At 37.6% G+C, this 23939-nt stretch overlaps 1 protein-coding gene and 1 long non-coding RNA gene across 4 annotated transcripts; one reads left to right on the top strand and one right to left on the bottom strand.

Moving 5' to 3' along the window:
• The first annotated feature begins 17 nt into the window (after positions 1-17).
• On the top strand, positions 18-10950 carry LOC130412917 (uncharacterized). 2 transcript variants are annotated; one of them, XR_008905419.1, is made up of 4 exons: positions 18-103; positions 209-367; positions 9813-9860; positions 10818-10950. It is a non-coding gene; the product is annotated as an uncharacterized LOC130412917 (long non-coding RNA). The 2 variants fall into 2 exon arrangements; XR_008905418.1 differs by having other exon boundaries at positions 10751-10873.
• On the bottom strand, positions 425-22916 carry LOC130412902 (FERM and PDZ domain-containing protein 1). Of its 2 annotated transcripts, XM_056737710.1 has the most exons (18): positions 22783-22916; positions 18739-19001; positions 16603-17100; positions 13769-13873; positions 13472-13635; positions 11379-11481; positions 11166-11211; positions 10937-11041; positions 9759-9854; positions 7736-7861; positions 7515-7634; positions 7230-7366; positions 6965-7088; positions 6653-6745; positions 6263-6445; positions 6023-6167; positions 4691-5758; positions 425-4549 (listed from the first exon to the last, which is right to left on the bottom strand). In XM_056737710.1, exons 4-18 carry the CDS (start codon positions 13867-13869, stop codon positions 1866-1868), a joined length of 5295 nt encoding a protein of 1764 aa, XP_056593688.1. In that variant the 5' UTR covers positions 13870-13873; positions 16603-17100; positions 18739-19001; positions 22783-22916; the 3' UTR covers positions 425-1865. The 2 variants fall into 2 exon arrangements, with proteins under 2 accessions (XP_056593688.1, XP_056593679.1); XM_056737701.1 differs by lacking the exon at positions 18739-19001.
• Between the last annotated feature and the right edge of the window lie 1023 nt (positions 22917-23939).

Here is a 23939-nt window from a genome sequence, read left to right on the forward strand (position 1 = left end):
AACGTGTAGGGGTGATTTTTAAAGTTGGAACGTGAGGAATTATTAGAAAATGAATAGAAAATCGAAACAGAAAAAAAACTGCAATGTTTATATACATTATACGGTACATTTCTGTATTTGATGCATTTTATTTACATATAATTTTTTTAATTGATTGTTAAATTTGCCTAAATTATTATTACCATTTTTTTTCGTTGTGTAAAAGTAGGTAGCAGATTACAAAGTGGGGAAATCTGAAAATATCTGGGAATTTGTATTTATTATTTTAAGCCCTAAACCCCTGATTACGTCATGAAAACAAGTGAAAAAAGAGTACTGCATGCAGCTTTATTATGGAGCATGTGAGTTGTGCAAATAAAACATAAAGGTAAGAAAATATCATAAATAAGGTTATTTATTTATTTAATTTCAACCATTATGATGTCCATTTAGCAGAGAGACAATTTTATGCTCACTGCTTAGCTTGAAAAACAACAGGTAGGTAGGTAGCTACGTTTACCTTAATATTACACATGCCACTGTCCAAAGTTTATCCATATTTTTTTCAGTCTAGCTTGTTGGTGGAGGCTTTAACATACCTTGTTGTCTTGTTTTATTTATGTATATTTTGTGTATGTGTGTTTCCTGGTGTCTAATAGTGCATAATCAGTTTTTGCACTAAAATATTTACAGGGCAACAGCTACAGATGTTGGCACTGATATGGACAGGTGTAACTTTAAATACTTTCAAGTGTAAATAATAATAAAACAAACCTCTCCATTCATTTAAAGTTCATTTTATAGGGTGAATACTGCATTACAAAGCCATTTTTTTTATCACTACAACCATTCATTCACTCACACTGGTAATTATCTCAATCACGCATTCATATCTGTCTGTCTGTCTTCATGCATTCCACTATTTCCAAGGTATACAATAAGAATGGCTTACAGCATGCCTTTAGTTATAAGAACAGAGTGCATGGCTGCTCTTTGGTACTGTAGGGAGGACTACATTTAAGATTGCATTTAATACCTTTTGAAGTATTTTCACACTGCTACTGTATGAACTTTTTAAACGTTTTCTACATTTACAAAAATGTCATCATTGCCTGGTTATGTGAGCAGTGTTTTGTGAAAGAATTGATTATTAAAGCGGGGTGAAAATAACAACATCACAATAAATCACAGTGGACCGGTTGATCATGTTTTTCTGTTAAATTAATTATTAAGAAAAATTAAGTTAAGAAAACCCATCTTCCTGAAGTCACTGTAAAGTATAAGTCGTCAGTGTTAAGCATTTGAACAGCATTCACTGCAAGCTTTGGTATAGTCTTTTTAAGACATCTAGCATATTTACTGATCACAAAAGTAGTTAGTTATAACCCAGGTGATTGTTTATACAGCAGAAAGACCCTTTCACAAAATGTTCTTGCAACCAGGCATGGCAAAAGGAGGAGAATAAATATATGCATTATATTGGTGACAATGGTACTGAGAAAACAATCAAAGGAGAGAGAGAGCAGAAAGTATTCAAAGAAAGATCATTTAAAATCCATCTACTCTTTCCTCACGAAGCAGAATACATGTCGTACCATAGTAAAAAGACTATTACGGTTACAATCAATTTTAAATTCTCATACCCAGCATACAAATACTGTAAAACAAGCTGCTTAATACACTGTTGTCTTCTCATTGTAGATGTCATTTTAGGATAATGCATTCAAAGACAATTAAAAGGCAGGTTTTTGTGTTTGTACGTGTGCGTTTGTAGTGTAGGCCTATGTATGCATAGTGCATGCTTATGATTGGTACAGAATGCTTATTCTGTCAGATTGTCTTTAGTTTTTGACTTACGAACTGCTCCAAATGTACTATTGAAAAGGTCAAAGGGCAGTGAGAGTGCGAAAAAGCTGGGTGAGGCAGAAAACTGAGGTTGTTAGTGAAGTGCATTGGCGAGCAAGGAGTTTAATACTGAGTTCATGGCAAGTGTTTCTTTCAGTTGAACCTCCAAGTAGTTCTGCCGCACGAGCAAAGTCCTGAAACGTTTTTACCAAGTCTGCTAGTCCTTTAAGTGCTTGGGCATGGCGCTCCCTGCACCGCTGGCAGCTGGAGAAGCATAAACACACGCTGGTCATCTGTACCAGTGAGCGGAAGCTTTCAGACAGTGATTGAAGTGTCTCCTCAGGTGTCTGTCCGACCCTCACCACGCGCTGACATCCAGCCAACAGACCCCGAGCTTCCACATGCAATCGTCTTTTATTTTTTGAAAAATGGTCGACACAGGTATCCCTGGAGTGCTCCTGGACCCCGTCTTGGTTCTTCATAGCACCTACAAGGATATTTATTAGTGTATCCACATCCCTTTGCAAAGAAAGGAATCCTGTTGGTGGTAGAGGATACCGACATCTCAGCAGGGCAGTGATAGTATCTTCGTGAGGGTCCGACAGATAACAGTCGGTGGTCCCCAGGGGGGACAGAAGGAGACTGAACTCAGCAGAAGAAGGTGGCAGTACATGAGGAAATGAGGGCGATGGAGAGGATGGGGAGGATGGGGAGAAAGAGGCAGGAGATGCAGAGAGAGAGGAAGGAGGGACAGACATCAGCATGCCACTCTCTGTTTCCGCTTGGTTCATTCTGTGGGAAAATTCATAGACTGTGAGTTCATCGTCAAAGGTAGCGCTGTCTAGGACTCCACTGAAACAGTTTGTGTATACCGTTTGGCAAGCCTCGAGTGGTGTCTGAGCACTTTCCAGTACTTTCTCACACCCCAAAGCCAGTACTGAGCTACAGCTTATGTCAGGTTTTTGTTGCTGATAGGGGCTGGGCAAGGATTGTGGCTGGGCAATGGTAGGTTTCAACCGGCAGTTTGTGAAAACCCCACAGCTTGAGATAAAGTGATGGGGGGTTGTGTTTGAAGGAGAGCAGCTACATTCTTGAAATCCACTTAGTTCTCTGGATGATGCCACAACCCAGGGTACGTTTAGATTTTGTGTGGTAACCACTACAGTTGAATGGCTTACTTGGAGAGAGTCTGAGGGAGAAAGCTGTGCCCCAGGACCCACGTGTGATGTGGCTATTGCAGGAAACTCTTTGGAATTAGTTTTGTTTTTCTGCTTTCCAAACAGTTGAGGATTTATGTGGCTGACCTCTCTTACCTCCTCAATAATCTCAGGGACCTCCTCAGATACAATAGTAACCACTTTAACTTCAGTTATGTCAGAAATGCCTTCATTTGAAGTTATATCCTCAGTTGCCTCTTTTGCTACCTCAACTTCATTTGTTCTTAGTAGCGATTCTGAAAACCTTCTCACAGGCTTAACTTTACAACTTGCAGTAGAATTAGCATTTAGCATTTCCTCAGAGCGTGATAGGTAGAGAGGGAGGTTTTGAATCTTTCCCCGTAATGTTGAGGCAGAGAGTCGCCCAAGGATGCCAGATGAACAGGGTGTGAGAAGGAAGTTTTGGGCTTGTTTAATAGATGAAATGCCTGAGGACAGTTCTTGCATGAATGGGTCACAGGTACTGTCTCTTTCATCAGATTCTGGTTCTCTCTGGGAAAATAAGGAGCTTTGCGAACACTGATGTCCATCATTGCCAGAAGATAGGCTGTGACTCCTGGTCCTCTCTGTTGTTGCCATTGAGTCTTTTCCCCGCCCAAAATCTAGACTTAGAGTACCATTGTTTATGTTGCCACGTATATTTGGGCTTGTAGTATATGATATATGTGGGACTTGAAAGCAGGGCACACAGGATTTTGTTATCTGGCCTATTCTTGGCAGTGAGCTGCACTTTTGGCTCACTGATATGCCCTGGAATAAACATTCCTTTTGTTTGGCTGCCTTATCTTCAGATGATGCACTGTTGTCATGTGTTTCTCTAGATGGGTAAAGCATCAAATGACCTCCAAGCAATCTCTCACCCAAATCTCCTACTGCATCCCTCTCCTGATTATCTCTGTCATTGTTGCTGGTGTTCCCTTTGTCCTGTACCCCCACATGGGAACGTACCGCTACTATAGTTGGTGATACAGAAGACATTAGTTCTGTGACAGATTTGCACTCCATGGACTCCGGTTCCATCTCTATAGGTTGCTGTTTCCGTTGGTATGCCTTGTTTGAATGTGACCCAACTTTTGTGTCTGTGGGACTATAGAGTGGTGAACCATTGGGTTTTGATGGGTGTATGGGTTTGGATTCCAATTGTGCTGGTTCTCCTTCAGAATTGGTTAGGGATAAGACTGTTAGACATGGACCTTGATCTGAGCAGCCACCATCAAAACATGCAATTCGGCCAGTGCCATGGTTGACCGATATAGAACCCAAGTTTGAGATTCTGTTGCCATAGCTGTTAGCTGACTGTTCCTCTTCTGGGAAAGATACTAGGGATGTAAAATTTGTTTCCATGAATGAGCGGCGCTTCTTGGATCTTTTTTGAAACTTTGAACATTCCTTATTTGTCTGCACTTCTTCCTCCTTTCCATTATTTTCTGGGTCTTCTGTTCCTCGTTCACTGTGACAGATTCCTATCTTACTTGTGCGTATCTTGGTGCTTGGCTGTGTAGAATTTCCTGAGAAGAGAAATGCAGGTAAATAAAATTAGTTGATCTTTATCCAAGTTCTGTAACAAGCATTACCAATATTATCTGTAATACAATATTTGTTATAAATAATTTGAAATTATTTTATAAACTATTTTGCCTGTGTCATACTTTTTGATTTCGCAGCAAGTTCTTCAGGTGATGTGAATCTTTCCTGAGCGTCAAAGAACTCATCATCTGAACTGCTGTCTCCAAACCCTGGTGGGGGATGATAAATCGGCACTGTTGCCATGTCATTTGCTTTCCCGCTTTCCTTATCCATCAGTCTTTTCCTAGGACCTGGAGAAGAAAGAGGTCGTGGAAGGCTGCGGGCACTGTCAGGGGTGACACTGGAGCAAATATTGTAGTAGTGTCTTGTGTCGCCTTGTTCAAATGAAAACACATAGTCTCCAGGAGGAGGAGGGGCGCTTTCAGGAGGTTTAGCAGATGACCCCTTTTTGTGCTTTATGTTCTCTATTCCCAGTTCTTCCGATTCCTCCTCGTCGCTTGCTTCAGGAGGACTGGGAAGACATTCAGCGATATTTGAGAGTGCAGCATAACAGTAGAATTGGTCTACATCAGACTCACAATTTGAATCAGTAGAGCACATTTCACTAAGGGAATAAACATCTTTGCTGTGGAGTTGCCCTGGAGATAGGGATGGAGTGTTATCTTCACTGCAGTAAGACTCTGTCACTGGTAAGTGGCATGGGCGTCTGGCAGAGAAGTAAGTCAAGAGGTCATCCTCCTCTAGGGCATCCATCGAGTCACTAGACATGCTAGTCATGAAACGTGAATCCGTCTGGCATGAATCGGATGCTTCAGATGAAGGATCATCAACAATAATGACAAACTGTGGTTCTTGAAGTTTATTCTCTTCTTTTTTATCTTCTTTTTCAGTTTCCCCTTTTTCATCATTCATATCATTTGCCATCTCTCCATTGTTAGAATTTATAACCTCACAGATGGTGTCTTTGTCCTCCCTTTCACTGTTCTTCTCCATCTCCTCCTCTTCTTTCTCTTTATCCCTCTCCTCCTCTTCTTTTTCCATCTGACTTTCTTTTTCGTTTTCTCTAAGTAGATTATCACCGGGGTTAACTGCTGTTTGGTTGTTATTGGTAGTACTAGCAACATGAGCCAAAAGAGCATCCATGTCTGTGTCTGAGTCTTCAGAGTCACTGCCGCAGTGTGACACATAACCTTTACAAACAGACAGAAACACAAACTTTGAATGAAAAACAGTCTCATACCAGCAACTGTTTATAGTTCCCACAGTTTAAGATCTGTCTTAAATTGGCATGTCAATCTGGCCAAATTGATATGTAGCGCTTTTCCGGTCAGCCAGCTACAGTAGGACATCAAAGCTTGTCAGAGGGCAACTGTTGGTTTTATTCATCTGTTTCATTAGGGTTATTTTGTATTATGAGTGAAGAAACTGTTCAGTATAACAAAAAGGTTGCCTACCCTCCTCTGCTGATATCCGGTGGCTCTTTGAATGAGTTGGCCAGGGAAAAACACAGATCAGGGGGTCCACAAGAAGTTTGCAGTATCCAGCCACTAAACACAACATATCTTTAGCTGCTGCTGATTCCAGCAACAAGGTAATTGGCTGAAAAGTATGAGAAAGACAGAATAGCAAAATATAAGAGAACTATACTGAGTTTACACGTGTCGATCTTTACATGCTTAAGCGCATATGTTTACCTTTATATCTTGCAGGTAGATCTTGACCAGGCTAACTCTTTCAGATTCAGGCAATAGTTCCACTCTGGTAATGCAGTCGAACTCAGTTAGTGTTGTCATGATGCTTAACTTGTGATTGATCACCTGGCTCATCCCGTATCGAGCTCCCACCAACAAACTCACCATTGACTCTCTGTCCTGCAACTGATAAAACAACACTGAGCATATAACAAACCGACCCCGAAATTGTCATTCTGAATATGTTTCTTCGTCATTAATTGTTTTGCTTGGAAAATGATTTTGTTTGTACACAAGTCAATTAAGGAATATATGGAAAGTAATCAAATTGTTCCACGGAGTATATCTTAGATCTTTGAGAATTTATTTCAAAACTAAAAGTTTTAGTCTTACCATCATAGTGGCACAGAAAGCCTTTCCTCCATATATTTTCAGTTGAGATATCTCATTCAAGAAGTTCAGTCTAGCTTGGTTTACTGAGATCACCTGTGAAAACACCCAAAACATGTAAAGCATAGTAAATGTGCAACTACAGGTACCACAAGAGACATGAAAATACTGTAGTTTTTGGATATTTATCTGATAGTACCACTGTACCATGGTACTGCCACAATACTTTTTATTAAGGGTTATGCATTGTATAAACGCTACAAAAGGCTTAATGCATAACACAAACATTTGCACAGACACACAAACTTCACACACCTTCTGCTTAGGGTCCTGAGAGAGAAGTTTTTTCATGTGGAGACTGATGGCTTTCTTCAAGTCTTTTTCTCTCATGTTTCGCAGTAAGGTGTGGGATACAAAGCTTTCAATGCCCCATTCCTTCCTTCAGACAGAAATGCCACACGGTTTAGCTGTGACGCACCTATCATAGCTTTTTTATATACTGTTAGCGAAAACACTGCAGATTTGACTGTACTTGACTAAACGTACACTGCATTGTTAGTGTGTATGTGTGACCACTCACATGACGGCCTTCAGTGGTGTTTTAAGAGATTGTGCACTGGTGGCTAGTCTTTCCTGTACATGTAACGCAGCCAGTCTGAGAGCGGTGTTACATTTCATCTCCACTGCAAACCTTTCCTGCAATACATCACTCACGCTCTACACACACACACACAATGTACAGTATCTCTGGTCTTAGGCAGTATTGTTTCAAGCATGCAAATATTGAGGGATGCAACCAATTTCATTTTTGTGATAGAGTTTTCAGACTTTTTCAACAGATTTTTGATCTCAGACAGACACACACCTGTAGGTATAGATACTCAAAAGCTATGGGGTCGTCCTTGAGCATGTTCTCAAAGTCTTTGGGCAGAAAACAAACACGGAACAGACACCTATAGTCATGAGTCTCCTTCTTCTCAGCCACCTGTCTCCCAAACAAAAACACTATTAGACACATGTATTGTACATTCTTATTAGTACAATTTGATATAGTTTTTGGAAGGTCTGTTATGTTTGTGTGCGTACCTGTTGAATGGTCTCCTCATCGTGCAGTAGATATAGCTTGCAGGTGCTATATTGTTGCTCCAGCACGAGAGAGAAGTGTTCGATACGTGTGATTGAGAGCTTCTCTTTCAGTGTCATCACTATGTCCTAGTGAAACGGGTAGAGAAAACATTTCGGTTTTCAAAAACACAGGCTAAAGTTGAGAACCAATGTCTACAATTAGATGTTTAATGGAAAATACTTCATACAATTAAAGGATAATGGTACATTGATGGATCAGATGGTAAAACCATGGTACTTTGATATACACTATGGTGCAGTATCTCACAGAAGTGAGTACACCCCTCACATTTTTGTAAATATGTAAATATCTTTTCATGTGACATCACAGAAGAAATTACACAATGTAAAGTAGTGATTGTACAGCTTGTATAACAGTGTAAATTTGCTGTCTCCTCAAAATAACTCAACACACGGCCATTAAAGTCCAAACAGCTGGCAACAAAAGTGAGTACACCCCTTAGTGAAAATGTCCAAATTGGGCCCAAAGTGTCAATATTTTGTGTGGCCGCCATTATTGTCCGGCACTGCCTTAACCATCTTGGGCATGGAGTTCACCAGAGCTTCACATGTTGCCACTGGAGTCCTCTCCCACTCCTCCATGACAACATTACGGAGCTGGTGGATTTTAGAGACCTGGAGCTCCTCCACCTTCCCTTTGAGGATGCCCCACAGATGCTCAATAGGGTTTAGGTCTGGAGACATGCTTGGATAGTCCATCACCTTTACCCTCAGCTTCTTTTGTGGTCGTTATTATGTTGGAATACTGCCCTGCAGCCCAGTCTCCGAAGGATGGAGATCCTGCTCTGCTTCAGTATGTCACAGTACATGTTAGCATTCATAGTTCCCTCAATGAACTGTAGCTCCACAGTGACGGCAGCACTCATGCAGCCCCAGACCATGACACTCCCATTACATTACATTTACATTTAGTCATTTGGCAGACGCTTTTATCCAAAGCGACTTACAGTGCACTTATTACAGGGACAATCCCCCTGGAGCAATGTGGAGTAAAGTGTCTTGCTCAAGAACACACTGGTGGGGGATGCTGGGATCGAACCAGCAACCTTTGATTTATCAGTTCAGTGGTTTAACCTACTGGACCACCTTCTCCACTCCCACCACCATGCTTGTCTGTAGGCGAGACACATTTGTCTTTGTACTCCCCACCTGGTTGCTGCCACACACACTTGACACAATCTGAACCAAATAGGTTTATCTTGGCCTCATCACACCATAGGACATGGTTCCAGTAATCCCTTAGTCTGCTTGTCTTCAGCAAGAGAAAGAGCTTTAGAAGAGGCTTCCTTCTGGGACGACAGCCATGCAGATCAATTTGATGCAGTGTGCAGCGTATGGCCTGACCACTGACAGGCTGACAGGCCCCTTCGACCTCTGCAGCAATACTGGCAGCACTCATACGTCTATTTCCTAAAGACAACCTCTGGATATGACGCTGAGCACGTGCACTCAACTTCTTTGGTTGACCATGGCGAGGCCTGTTCTGAGTGGAACCTGTCCTGCTAAACCGCTGTATGGTCTTGACCACCGTGCTGCAGCTTAGTTTCAGGGTCTTGGCAATCTTCTTATGCGCCATCTCTATGTAGCGCAGCAATTCATTTTTTTAGATCCTCTGAGAGTTCTTTGCCCTGAGGTACCTTGTTGAACTTCCAGTGAACAGTATGAGAGAGATGATAACAAATCACACCTACTCCCCATTCACACTAGAGACCTTGCAACACTAAAGAATCATATGACACCGGGGAGGGTCTACTCACTTCTGGCAAATATGGTGCAACTGCTATGGTGCAACATATTTACAAAGTACATACTTTTGTTTAAATGGATGTGCAACAGTGTACTTCAAAGATTACCTTGGGACTATTCAAAAATAGTGTGTTGTAATGGTACAGGTTAGAATAGATAGTACTACAATTATTCAATTTCGTATGTTTCATAACATCAGTGAATATCTCAATAGTACCTTAACGGTGGTTTTAGTTTCGAATTTAAAAGCCTTTGTCTGGCCATTCTCCAGGTAGACCTTCAGAACATTGGGCAGGAACAGCAAAGAGTTACCCTGGAGGTAAGAGGTCAATATATAATCTCAGGTCAATAGATATTACATAATACAATATGCTAAAAAACCATATAAATAAATAATGTATTCTCATTCGCTATATACAGCAACAACAAATAAGAACTGTTAAACTAATAACTATTATTGATTAATATTGTTACCAATAATATTCTAAACTCTCTCACTTTCTCTTTCTCTCCCTGCCTACCTACAAAAGGTTTTGAGCATAATTTATTGACCAAAAATGAGAAAACTCAAAATAATTAAATGTATAAATTAAATGTGTAGCACAATAACATTGTTATTATGAATATTTTGGCCGTGCTTATCGTGGAGTGAATATCTGATAATGAAAGCTCAAACTGTCATTTTCTTTTACAAAAAGTCCAAGAAATCATAGATAAAGGATTTTATCACAGTCTTATTAATGTGGTATGCTTGATAATGGGTTTGTTTAATTGGATATTAATTAAAAACATCCAGGGCTGAGGGAAATGAACACAGTACTGAACTCCACTAAGTGGTTTCTTATATGAAACAATTACTATATTGTGTATCACATCAGCACAACTATGGACATCAACAACTCCAAATTAATCAGATTTTCAACTTAGAGTTCAGATTTGGTTGTTTACATTTCATTTTCATTAAATAAACTTCTAATGTTTCTACTTGATATTTTAGAATAATGTAATCTGCCTAAAATAATACATTTATGAATTGAACTAAAAATGTTATAATTACATTTTTACTGTGTACTGATAATTTTATTTCATGGTGGTTAGTTGCCTAAACCACCACTAATTCCTCTCTCTCTCTCTCTCTCTCTCTCTCTCTCTCTCTCTCTCTCTCTCTCTCCCTCTCTCTCTCTCTCTCTCTCTCTCTCTCCACATGAGATATGGACTCCCACCCTTTTTTGATTGGACGGTTAAAAATCACCTGCTCCGGTAAAAAAACACTCAGAAATGGACAATTTCCTGAACCTGAACCCTCCAGTCTCTGTCATTCACTTCTGTGTTGCTGATGGGGTTCGCAGGCATGCTAAATGACAAAGTGGTGTGAAAAAATATAATGTATCCAACCTGTGATTGACCATTGACCACGACTTCTTCTGCAAACCTCACTTTGACTGGGTTTGTCTTCAGCTTGGCTCTCTTCTCTGGGGTTATGAAGGATGACTTTGGCCCCTATGATACAGCGAACGGACACGTTTGACCTTTACTATATTTAGAAACATTTTTTGCGTAATGGCTTTGGCATTCACAAATTCCTTCATGTGACTGTGACATGCATACATGGATAAAGTCTTACCACAGTATATCTCATGACAGTCAATATAACGGTGTCCCGACATTCCCTGTAAATAAAAATAAAAGAATTTGTGGTACAAATATAGTTTACATTACCAGATAACCAATTTTCTGGTTACTAATATATTTTTTTAAAGCTTTAAACTTTAAAGTCAAAATCAAGTATTGTTTTGGACATCTGCTCCCTAGCCATATACACTGTCATGCCACATACCTGATGATGTCAGCAGCCTGCTCTCTGGATAGATCATCAACAGATACATTATTTATTCTAATAAGCTGGTCACCAGCAACAAGCTTTCCATCGGCAGGACCTCCTAAAAAACACACATCGGGTGTACAGGATTTACACATCAATAACAATATTCTATTTCATTTTACTGACTTTTTACTGCAAAATCACATTTTTTATCTTTGAGGTTATTGGAGTATCTGTAGTGTTCTGGTTATTGACTGTATTTGGCTTTAGGAGAACCAGATGGCTTCAGCCACTCCAAGAGTAAGGGAGTCCTGTAGACATGGCTCCATTTGCCAACCCAGTCAGCCAACATGCTGCCCAACAGGCAGGCGGTAGATGCAAATAGCTTCTGAGTCACTTTATTTTAACCCACAAAGAATTTTAACCCATATACCAAATGAGATTCATTGCACACCATTGACCAGAAAGCACTTTAAAGGGATAGATTGAAATCTTCATTTACTGATTTTTCTATTTTAAACCTGTATGACTTTCTTTCTGGTGCAGAACACAAAAGAGGATATTTTGAAAAATGGTAACTGGACCCCATTCACTTGCATTGGTTTTGTGTCCTTACAATAAAAGTGAATGGGGTCTAGTTCTGTTCATCTACCAACTTTCTTTAAAATATCTTCTTTGGTGTTCTACAGAAGAAAGAAAGTCAAAAAGGTTTAAAATGACAAGAGGGTGAGTAAATGATGACAGAATTTTCAGTTTTGAGGTAACTACCACTTTAATAACGAGAATATATTTTTGTCTTAAAACTTGGTTACTGTAGTGATCTTTCACAACATATACATCTCATTTTTCATAAATGCAAGAATTTATTTTCTTTTGAACAAACAATGAAAATTAGCCTAATTATCTTTTTTCAACCTTATTTTGTAGCTAACGCACTGCACTGTTCGATTGATTTTCATTAAGGACTTGTGTGCTGTATATTCAAAATGTATTTTCAATATTTATAGTATATGCATATCTCAGTATTTCCACCGGAGTAGCCTGATATTATTGTGAAGACATCCTAATATCATGCTAATTATTTCCAAATCAAGTCCGGTCCCAATAGTGCTCGAGGCAGTATAGGGTTTAAAGCTCAAAAATGATCATGACTACCTTCACACCAGCCAAACTGTGGGCGATCCATGGACACTTGGCTACCAATTTATTTGGGTTTATTGCAAGTCATAAGGGCATAATAATTGTAAAGAGGTCACGAGTGCCGTTTTAAAAAACTATTACAAGCACTATTATAAGCTGAATCAATTTGAGAAGGTAAATAATTAATTGTAGAAGACAGGCGGATCGTGCTCCTGTTTTTTTTTACAAAGGCACCAGTGGAAGGCTGACTAACTTTGGGCTTGAGATAAGACATAGCCAAAAGAAGAAAAGAAACAAGAAATAGTCATCAAAATCACTTCTTGACTAAGTCAGAGCAAGTCAGATCTTACTTGTTCTACAAACACCATGTACTACTGTGTTTTACCTTTTCTGTTTTTCTTATTTTCTCCTGTAAAGCTGCTTTGGAACAATGCACATTGTGAAAAGTGCTTTATAAATCAAATTGAACTGCTACTGTTTACATAAATGTAAGACATTTAGATAATTTAGCACTACAGTTTTATGCTGTAGGTAAATCAGTTTTATGATATAAGAATCTGTTTCAAATTATGACAGAATATAATATATAATATGTATATATATATATATATATATATATACAGTATATATAAAACACTTTGTTTAACTGAATATATGAGCCAGTGATCAGAATATAATTGCATTGGATGGAAAAGAGCAAATTTTAACATTTTGTTTCACAGGCAAAAGGTCAAACATGTTTGAAGTAAAATGAGGGTGAGCAGATCATGACAAAATGTTCATTTTTGATCAGAGAAGATTTTGGTCCCCACGAGGAAAAGCTTTTAAATTAAAATGAATGGTGTTTTTTTATGTAAAAATAAAGAAATGTTTCTGTGAGGGTTGGTTTAGGGATCGGGTGAGGGGATAGAATATACAGTTTGTACAGTATAAAAGTCCCTATAAAACTTGTTTATGTGTTGAAGTACCTTCTGTCACATTCAGCACCTGATGTGGAGTTTCTGTAGACACCGTAAAGCCGTGGGAGTTCAGGCTGGGGTCAAGCTGGATCTTTACGGTGACTCTGATTGGACAGTTCCTCTGCTCCTGAGAGCCATTTTCGGCAGCTTGCCCGTCCTCTAACACACGCTCTCTGAAAAGAGAGGGAGAAATATGGAAGCCCAAGCAAGTTTAAAAAGATTAAACTAAAAAACCATGCAAATAGAAACAAAGATACACTCAACCTTTACATAGACATTAACAATGTATGAACAAAAGAGTGGTACCGGCTGGTGGACTCCCTGGAGCGGCGAAGCCAGCGTCCCACCACCTGTTCTACTCTGCTGGTCCTGCGAGACGGTGAGCGACTGCGGTCCCGTTCCTCCATTTATCTACACAAAGTGAGAAATCACTGTTAACTTATTATTAATATAAATATTAAAACTGAGATCAACTGTTTGACAGATTCACAATATCAACAAAAATTACAAAGGCTGCCACAACATTCAACCCATGACAAAACATTTTGACAATCATGCTGATTTTTCTTCAGAAATAGAGCAATAGTCTGATTAGGTTCTATAAATTATAGGTGATATTTTAGTTTAATTTCTTGTTGTCCAAACTGATATTTGGTTACAATTTCACAGAGCTGTGGTATCTATAGTGTGAGGGATACTAAAGCAACATTTACTCACCTTCAAGTTGTTCCAAACCTGTGTAAATTCCTTTGTTCTGTTGAACACAAAGAGAGATATTTGGAAGAATGTTAGCAACTGACATGTCTAGGACATCATTGTAGAAAATTACTGTTTATAGTTATAGTGATATCTTTTAGAATTAAGGAAAGCAAAGAGTTCTAAGGCACCTTTCAATGTTTCCTAGCGAATAGTGTCCCTGAAATATCAGTTGTCAACATTTTTCAAAGTATCTATCTTTGTGTTCGAAAGAACAAAGAAATTGATACAGATTTGGAACAACTTGGGGGAGGGAATAATTCATGACAGAATTCTCATTTAAGGCTGGAGTATCCTTTTAATTATTTCACTAAAAGTACAAAATAAACTTAAAATACCCTTGAACAGACTTTAATCCCTTTATAATAAAACAATCCATATAAACATTGCTGACATTGATGGTCTATAAGTTCAAATACACAATTTCAGCAATGATCTATAAATAAGTTATGCATATGCGTTTCCTGACTGACTGTCTGTTATGTTGCCTCTGAAAGCTCATAATGGGCATATCTGTGGCAATCAAAACAATGTATAGAGCAAAATGCATTGTTATAGACATCTATTTGTCTACAACAAATAGAGATCTTCTCAATTGTAAATGCAATGGAAAGTGTTGAGCCTCATAATCAACGTGAGAGAAGCAACAACAAAGACAAAGAGACAAACAAGATGCTGAGACGAGAAAGAGAGCGAAATCCCAGGAGATCATGACTCATGGTCGAATTATGTTCTCAGTTTTCAAAGGATTTTCATTGATTTTCACTATCTACAGTATTGTCTGTAGCACACATATCACAAGACTCATTTTACTGCATCTCACCCAGCAATTTAAACTGTGGTATTGCTTTGCATACAAGGTTTTAGTGAGACAGCAAGATTGAAACTAAATGAATCTTTTAATGAAGAGGAAAAACAAGCACAGTCCTCCACAGTCCTTCAGAGACAGTGGAACAATGGCTTCAGTTCTGTCATGCTAAATAAGACAGAATTGAAATGCTTTTTTATAAAATGGATTTTAAAGTGCCCAAAGGGGTCTTTGGGATTTGGTTGTGTAGTGTCTTGTTAACACACAAATAATGACTTATCATAAAATGTATTTAATGGTGATTATGGGACTATAAAAATGAATTTTATCTGTATTTTCAAACGGATGCAAAAAGAAGGGATATAAATGGAAAAAATACTTTCCAAGAAATACAATTTCTTACCTCAGGCGTTGTTTGCATTGTGTGCATTGTCACCCTTTAGCATGGTGCACCTGCCCGTTTTGCACTTTCCAAATCAGTTTCCATGGCTATGAATTAACTGTTGTGTTCTTTCTTACTGTTTTCATCTGATTAAATATTAATAATATCAATAAAGAAGGATGTTAACATGCAGCTATTCTGTGGAACCTAATGCTTTTCACTGAATAAAATAAAAACAAATTTATTTAAATAAAACGGATGTGTGTTGTTTTGTCACAATGCCTTTCTTTAATTTTGTTTTGTTACTTAAAGGTACAGGCCACTTTTCCCTCTGCTTTTTCAACGGGCTTCCCTACACAAATCTATGACTCTCTCACACCCTCTTAGCACTATTAATAACTTTTATAACTTATTAATAAATGGCATATGCTTCAGACTCCTTTGATCAATAGCTATAGGTATACTATATACGCTTCCGTTAACAGCAAAATCTGGAGCCAGTGATAGACATATGTTCTTTATGTTAAAACTATAGATGGCATGATTGAATTATAAGCATTTCCTTTCATCTATTATTGGCTAGATCTCTAAATTAGATCTAGGTATTAAATCCACCCTGTTGCATGGAAATGGGGACCATATTCAAAGACTTTCACAATGTTACTCTCATTTCAAAGTACTTCTCTCTCCCTTTCTCTCTCCCCCGTCACAATTAGATTAGAGGCCACTAAAGTGAGGTTTAATTTCCCCTCACTCCCATGTTCCATTTAAAAAAAAAAAGGTATGCTCAGGTTCTCTCTGAGAGAAAATGGCTGTGTTCCATCATTAACATGGCCAGCTCCTTCTAATGGTTATAGGTCGAACGACTGAAGGTCTGATGCCAGATATTTTTGAAACCAGACAGTTAGGTGATCCTTTCACTAGATTATAGACACTCAGAAGTATCAAACATGTAACACTTTCACAGGCTGCGTGGAGAGTATGTTCCTCCATGCTTTGATGCAAAACACGCACATACATATACATACAGTATAGACAGACCATCCTGAGGTTGTTAATATGTTTTCTAATTGGATTGGGTTTGTGAAGGCTCAGGACAACTGCGTCACACAGTCTGAGCTGATCACCAAGGCATATACTGTAGACACACACACTATTGACAAACTAATCAGGAAAACACAAATGTACACTCACCCTAAATTGCGATGATACGTTGTAGAGGAACTTATCCTTCCTCAATTCCTCAAAGCTTTATTTTTGATCATGTGATCCCTCAGTCCACTCATGATTTTAAAGGTCTTCCCATGTTTCAGTCTGTAGACCATTGTTCGAGCCTTAAGCAGTTCAGTAAATTAACACTACATAAACTTGTTTACTGTAACGCTCATCCCAAACGGCGACATGCAATGCAAGTTATATGGAAGTTTTTCCTATCCATTACATTGCATAGGTGTACTTAAGTGTTTAACTCTTTTAGCTCTTCATCTGGTTAAATCTTCAAGACTTCAGGTTAAATCTTCTAAGGTCACCTTATGTCTGCAAACAGAAAGATTCAAAGATCTTGTTCCATCAGTGAGTAATTCCATTTTCTGCAGGTGCTTTGCTGTCTTCGTGTTCTGATGTTCCTCAACGTCTGCATCAAACATGGATTGTTGTTTGTTTTCATGATGAGCGCTCCAAGGAGCCTTGGCTCTGTTAAAAGACATAAAATGTTATCTGATATTCTCTGTTTGGCATTTTACATTGTGGCCTGACCAACCAGAGAAGCACAAATCCTATCGCTTTCCCTTGTGTCAATTCCTATAAGACAGCTTTCCTGTAGCTCAGTGGTAAGAGCATTGCGTTCACAACGCAAGGTTGTGGGTTCGATCACAGGGGATTGCAAATACCTATGTATAAATGAATAGGATATGCAATGTAATTCGCTTTGGATAGCGACTGCCAAATGCCTAAATGTAAATGTAATGTAAATTTAAGACCCAAACACCATCTAACCATCTGAACCTGTGCTTGAAAATGAGTGTTTAACTGTCTATAATATATACAAATCTTCAGCCCTGTGGTCTAAAAATGCAAACTCTTTCTTAACACCCTCCTCTTCTCAAGTAGATACTGTATACAACCAGTTTATGTAAAATCTAGCAACCCCTAGGATGCATTCAGTCATCCTGTCGCTGTCTCCCCCTTTTTAGAGAGAACTATGGCTTCCTTCAGGATGTGGCTTGATTTTGAGCTTAATAGCTATGACATCATTTGTCGTTTCTCTGGGGTTTTAGCAATTGAAGCCGTTTCAGCACCGGACAGCGACACAACATCCCATGAGTGTGGATGCATTAGCCCACCATGTCTGAATGTGTTTCTGCATTTTCCTCATTTTAAAAAGTATTAGTACAAAGCTAGTCACTTATTAAACATTTCAGTCCTAGCCGAGGTAAACTGATGGATCCAATTCCAGATTTATCACCGGATCAGTTGTCTCTGTGGCGAATGTCCTGTGCTTTCTGCAGGATCATGTAGATTTGATTATTATAGGCTATTCTTCAGACGGAATCATGTACTCATTTGTATTTCTAAACACTCGTTCATTGTTACAAAGCATCTGCATCTTGCACCATAATGTGATATTATAAATAAATGTTAGAAAGAGAACATTGTGTTACTTTTACATCACACAAATGGACAGAAAACTATTGAGAAGTCACAGTCTTTTGTTTTACATGAGTACAATGTTTGGGCAATACTGAAATAAAACGAATATGCTAATCCAAAATGAATTCATAAAGGCTTCCTGTCCTTGTCTGATAAGGCCATTCCCTAATCAATGCTCATCCAGTTTATAGTCATGTGACGGGTAGACATCAAACTCCGCCCCATGGATATATGGTGGTCTAGTGTGTTAAACCACTGTACTGGTAAATCAAAGGTTGCTGGTTCGATCCCAGCAGCCACCACCAGTGTGTCCTTGAGCAAGACACTTTACTCCATGTTGCTCCAGGGGGATTGTTCCTGTAATAAGTGCACTGTAAGTCGCTTTGGATAAAAGCGTCTGCCAAATGACTAAATGTAAATGTAAATGTAAGTATATGCCATAGTCACATCCCTAAAACTCCAGAATGCTGTTGTTGAACTTGTTTTTAACCTTTGGAAGCTGCCTTTTGTTTCTGCCCAGATCTCTGTTCCTGGATCAGCCTGTTATTGTGGTATCATCAATTCCAACTCCTGTCTAAATGGATTGTTCTTAACCAGAATAAGAAGCAAAATGTTCCAGAATTTATGCTGATACTGAAACACAACAAAGGAACGATATGCATATTCAAATAAGGAACTAACCATAACCTTCATATAGCACACATCCGTAAAGTCCTAAAATCCATGGTCAGCTTAAACTCTGCAGTGCTGGAAAAGATAGAAAAAGCCTGCAGAACAGTAAATGATAATAAAAATATATACCCTATAGAGATTAAGTTGAGAATATTAGATTCATAAAACTGCCTTTGTGTGTGAGGTCCATCCATATCTTGCATACAAAGAGAACTCTGGTCCACGAGTCCTAAACTTGTCTCCATCCATAAACCATTAGTCTTATGTTTAACCTTTTCACAATAAAAAACACAGAATTCACATATTTTTGAGATGCAAAGAAATGACAAATTAAAGAAATATTGGGCCAGACTTAATAACAGCTTGCCACAGCGCACACGCCTCTTTTAGAAAATGTTCTATATTTGCTTAAGACACGCAATGAAAATTAGCGCTGAAAATGTGTGGAGATAGGCGTTTTTGCTACAGACCTTATTGCATATTTATAGTTTTATAGTTTCCTCTTCAGATGGAAGATTTATGGGAAGAGAGTATTTAACTAATTTCACTACCGATCGCAACTTCCAGTTCCACTTACAGAAATGTACACTCCCATCTGCACTATTTTGCCCTTTTTAGTAAATTTGGCCTATATATAGACTGCAAATTTACAAGTTGGGTATAACATGACAAACATGTAATTGTACTTTACAAAAAAATCCTTTAGAGTTCTTTACTGTCACCCCGCCACCAGAATATTGGCCTTTTTAAATGTTTTTTTTCATTACTTTAAGCAATTGTTTTTAAATACTTCTTTCATGATTTATTCCTTAATTTATTCCTTCTCATTTATTTCAAATTTCTTTTTCTTTTTTTTTGTGTGCATTAAGGCTTGTTGTTCTGACTCTGAAAGGAAGATGGTGATAGACAGATGCAGTAGGGTACTACGTACTCATGAGGGGGAAGAAAAAAGCATATGAAAAGCAGAAAAAAATGACGGAATAAAGAAAAGACTTCCTATTTTGATGACAAGGTCACCAAATGTATGACTATACAGACAATGGAAAAAGAGAGAGGAGAGAGACAGAAGAGTCAGGCTTGTCGGAGTCCCCTCTGAACATTTTCAGACTCTGTTGAATAATTAATGCATTCAGTGCAAAAACAGAGAACATAGCTCTCTTTAGTTCTCTCACTCGCTTGTTCTCTTATTTCTTTAGTTTATCCTCTTCTCTGCATGCTTTTCCATATAACCACGGCCAAATCTGCCAAATCTCTAGTGTCTCTATTTCATCTAACTTTCGCACTGATTCACATAAAATCTTTAACCTGAACACATGCAAAACAGAAATAGGATGTGATCAAAAACAAGATATTAAATAAACAAAAAAGATTACATGAATAAAACCAGCGATCTAGAATTTTTCTAAATGGACAGTGGCTTCGAAATTAAATCGAATTAGTCGAATTCGGTTTGCTGTCTAACTATATTCCTATATATATATGTGCAGGTATGTTTATGAGGTTCCCAGCAGTGTGGAAGCACTTTGCACATATGAGTGTGTGTATCCTTTTACCTCTCTTTAAATGCTTTGGTAATCCCATTATTGCCCTTAAACTTGTCTTGCAGACATATAGAGAGAGCGAGAGAGAGAGAGAGAGAGAGAGAGAGAGAGACAGAGAGAGCGAGAGAGAGAGAGAGAGAGACCACAGAGTGCAAAGACATTAATAATGCATCAAAATAATGCTGCCTGGCCACTCACACACATAAGCAAAACATAACAGAAAGATAGTGTAAGAGAAAACTGAATGGTGATCACAGAGTGGGGGCATGAGTAAGGGTGAATGAAAGAAGGATGAGAAAATGAGAAACAGTTTTGGAACGGGTAGATTTTAAAGAAATTGAAAAGATTGTGAAGATCAGGATAAATAAAAAAAGCTAATTAATAAGATACGAGGTAATAATCAGAAGGTTTCGTTTGTGTTTGTGTAATTCATCATATAGTGCCCAGCTGTTCTTTGAATTGTGGACTCTTGGTTACACGACATATGCCTATCTGTGGTCATGGGATAAGACAATTAAATAAATGATGAAGAATAATTTACAATATAATAAATTAATTGTTGATACAATTAGAAAGTCATTTATGCGTACAAGTTCTTACTGGAATTATTGCCTGATGAGGACCCAGATGTTGTTGGCTATATGGAAGATTTACTAGTTTTAATAAAAAACTAGTTGTGTTTGTTTATATTATATCTATGAAATTGACTGTGTGCAGTGAGCCGGTACAGTATAAGCATTAAAAATATATGCATATGTTTCTTTATAGCTCAACCAGAGCATTGTTTTAGCAAAAATGTGTACTTAGAATGCGATGTAGAGTAATCTGGATAAAAAAAATCTACCGGATGTATTGACGCGAAAACCTCCAGCATGTTAGAACTTTAGAGTCTGTAAGCTTTAACATATAAAAACACTGAACATTTAAGAAAATCTGTTAAGAATTTCAGTGAACTTCTTTAAGAGCTCAATGAACCAGATGTGGAAACCAGAATTACGTCAGTAGTATTATAAACACATTAAATTTGTCTGATTACGTTTACTAAAGCTGTAAAAATTACATCATCATTACAACAAAATATACAGAAAATTAAAACATATGCACAAAAGGCCTGCCCATAGTTTTTTGTAAGTTAAATAGCGAGAATGACTTATAACAATGCATTGGCAGGTTTTCAATTTCTTTTTACTTAATTTACTTTTTTGAATGTCTGATCCTTCATTATTGTAAATCTTCTGTTCTACAAAAATAATATAACTGATGCATTTGATAGACACTTATCCACAACAACGTACAGTTCATTCACAGTGACTGTTATAGCTATCACTGTGCTCCGCACTGCTTTTCACATGCAGCAGATATTTGCCAAAAGGTCTTCAGTCACTCATATGGAGAGCGTAATCCGATCAGTTCCTGTTCAGACCACTATCTTCCTTTCCAAGAGCCAGTTAAGTGAATATTGACGCAAATTGCTCATTGCAGCTGTTAGCAGCTTGTAAAGCGAGGGTCCATGGTCGAAAGAGAGATTTGAAAAAATATATGTGTTAAAGAGGTGCATGCAAGATCACAGAAATTTCACTTCACAGTTGTAAAGCATTATTGCAAATGCCTTGTGTCTAAATGAGCAAATCTTTATTTGTTTGTCAGGACTGAAACATGTGGCATGGTCTGCTTCGGTAAGTTTACAATTACAAGGCATCAAGAATTCACAGTATTCAGCTGCTTCTAAAAATAACATTATAAATGAATTATGGACCTTTCTGAAGCTTTTCGGATCTCCTTCCTGATTTCTACTCTAAACACATATCATGATTCCTATTACAATTCTGTCATGTAATGTCCAAAAAAAAGGACATCAGTTAAATTGATGTAAATGGAAAAAAATTATGTATTGTATAAAATGCATATGCTTTTCATAAATGCCTATTTACTGTCAGTCGTATAGGCAACACAAAATGTAATATTAGACCTATTGCTTGATGTAAAGGACTTGTATATAGCCTACTGTACATATAGATCTTTTGTGATGAAGCCCTAGATTTAGCTCTCACTCAAAATCGATGTTATCTGGCATTCCCTAAAATGCAAGATAAGAAGATAATGCAATAATATGGGCCATAGGGAAATCTCTCTGTATAAGACAACAGCCAGTGAAAGACAAGAAGGGTCTTACAGAAATAGCAGTAGTATTCCACAGCAGCCTACCAATGTTTGTTTTGGTCTTGTTATTGAATTGACAATGAGGTAAACGCCTACAAAACAGCTTTAAAAAATAATAATACGTGTATTAATGTGTCAAATGTAAAAGACTTAGGCCTACTCACTATCGTTGAATAATTTTCAAGACAACCATTTCTCAAACGCTCTTGGTGCGTTTTAGAGGCGACGCATGAAAGTGCTTTCCGCTTAATTCCCTTTAATCTGTCACATTCATCTCGTCCCGTCCAAGACGCGCCTTCATCTTCACCCCACATAGCTTACTAACAACATTTATGTGTTAGAAAACTCTTACCTCGTAGAAAGATGCTCACTTTTATGAAGTATCCAGTGCTTTGACGGAACACTCCGGTAAATAAACGAAGTAAAGGCGAGTTAGTCCAATGGGAGTTTCACAGCACGAGAGGAGAGATGCACTTCAGCTTAATCTGCTTTCGGAGCTTGATCAGGCTCTCGCGCGCGCACTCTCTCTCTCTCTCTCTCTCTCTCTCTCTCTCTCTCTTGATTTGAATTCAACGAGCTTAATGGTGTACGCAATAGATATGTTCAATTAACTATCTGATTACACAACAATTTGCTTTGTTTGCTTTATTTTTAATGTTTTGCATTGATGTAATAATCAAAATAATAAGTATAGAGGCTTAGAGGGTTTATAAACATAAAATATGAGCTGCATAATGTACTTTTATTTTATATTTTATTTACTAATGTATTTATTTTGTTAAACAGACAAACATATTAAAAACACCTACATTAAAATCTAAATTAAAGACTGATTATGTTTTTAAAATATTCAGTTTAAACCAGCTTCGACAAAAAAAAGTTTGTTGCACAAATAAATTATGGCACAAAATGAACAACATATATACATATATTTAAAAGTTTCTCTATGTAGCCTACTGCAAAACTACTATGACCTTGACCACCAAATAATTCCTTACTTTTTTTAAGCACATAAGGTTGTTATGTTGATATTTGTAACAACATTACATTTTAACAAAATTAAATATAGAAGCATTTTCGCTAGTGGTCTCCAATGACAGTATTAAAAAAAATATTATATACCGTGATATCGACACAAAGTTACAAAATAATTTAAATTATTGTTTAGCCAAAACGTATTAAAAAAATATTATATACCGTGATATCGACACAAAGTTACAAAATAATTTAAATTATTGTTTAGCCAAAACGTATTAAAAAAATATTATATACCGTGATATCGACACAAAGTTACAAAATAATTTAAATTATTGTTTAGCCAAAACGTATTTTTAATGACTGAAAATCAATACTCATGAACTTCTAGCAAAAACAACTGATTTAAAGTGGAATCCATTTTTATATAACATTGCAACATCACTTTTCTGGGTCGTGTTAACACAGAAATAAATATCAATAAATCAAAATATTTTTAGCTATTTTATATTTCATAAAATGTTTACTTTGGGA

Source organism: Triplophysa dalaica, chromosome 2 (assembly GCF_015846415.1).
Source record: "Triplophysa dalaica isolate WHDGS20190420 chromosome 2, ASM1584641v1, whole genome shotgun sequence".
NCBI lineage: Eukaryota > Metazoa > Chordata > Actinopteri > Cypriniformes > Nemacheilidae > Triplophysa > Triplophysa dalaica.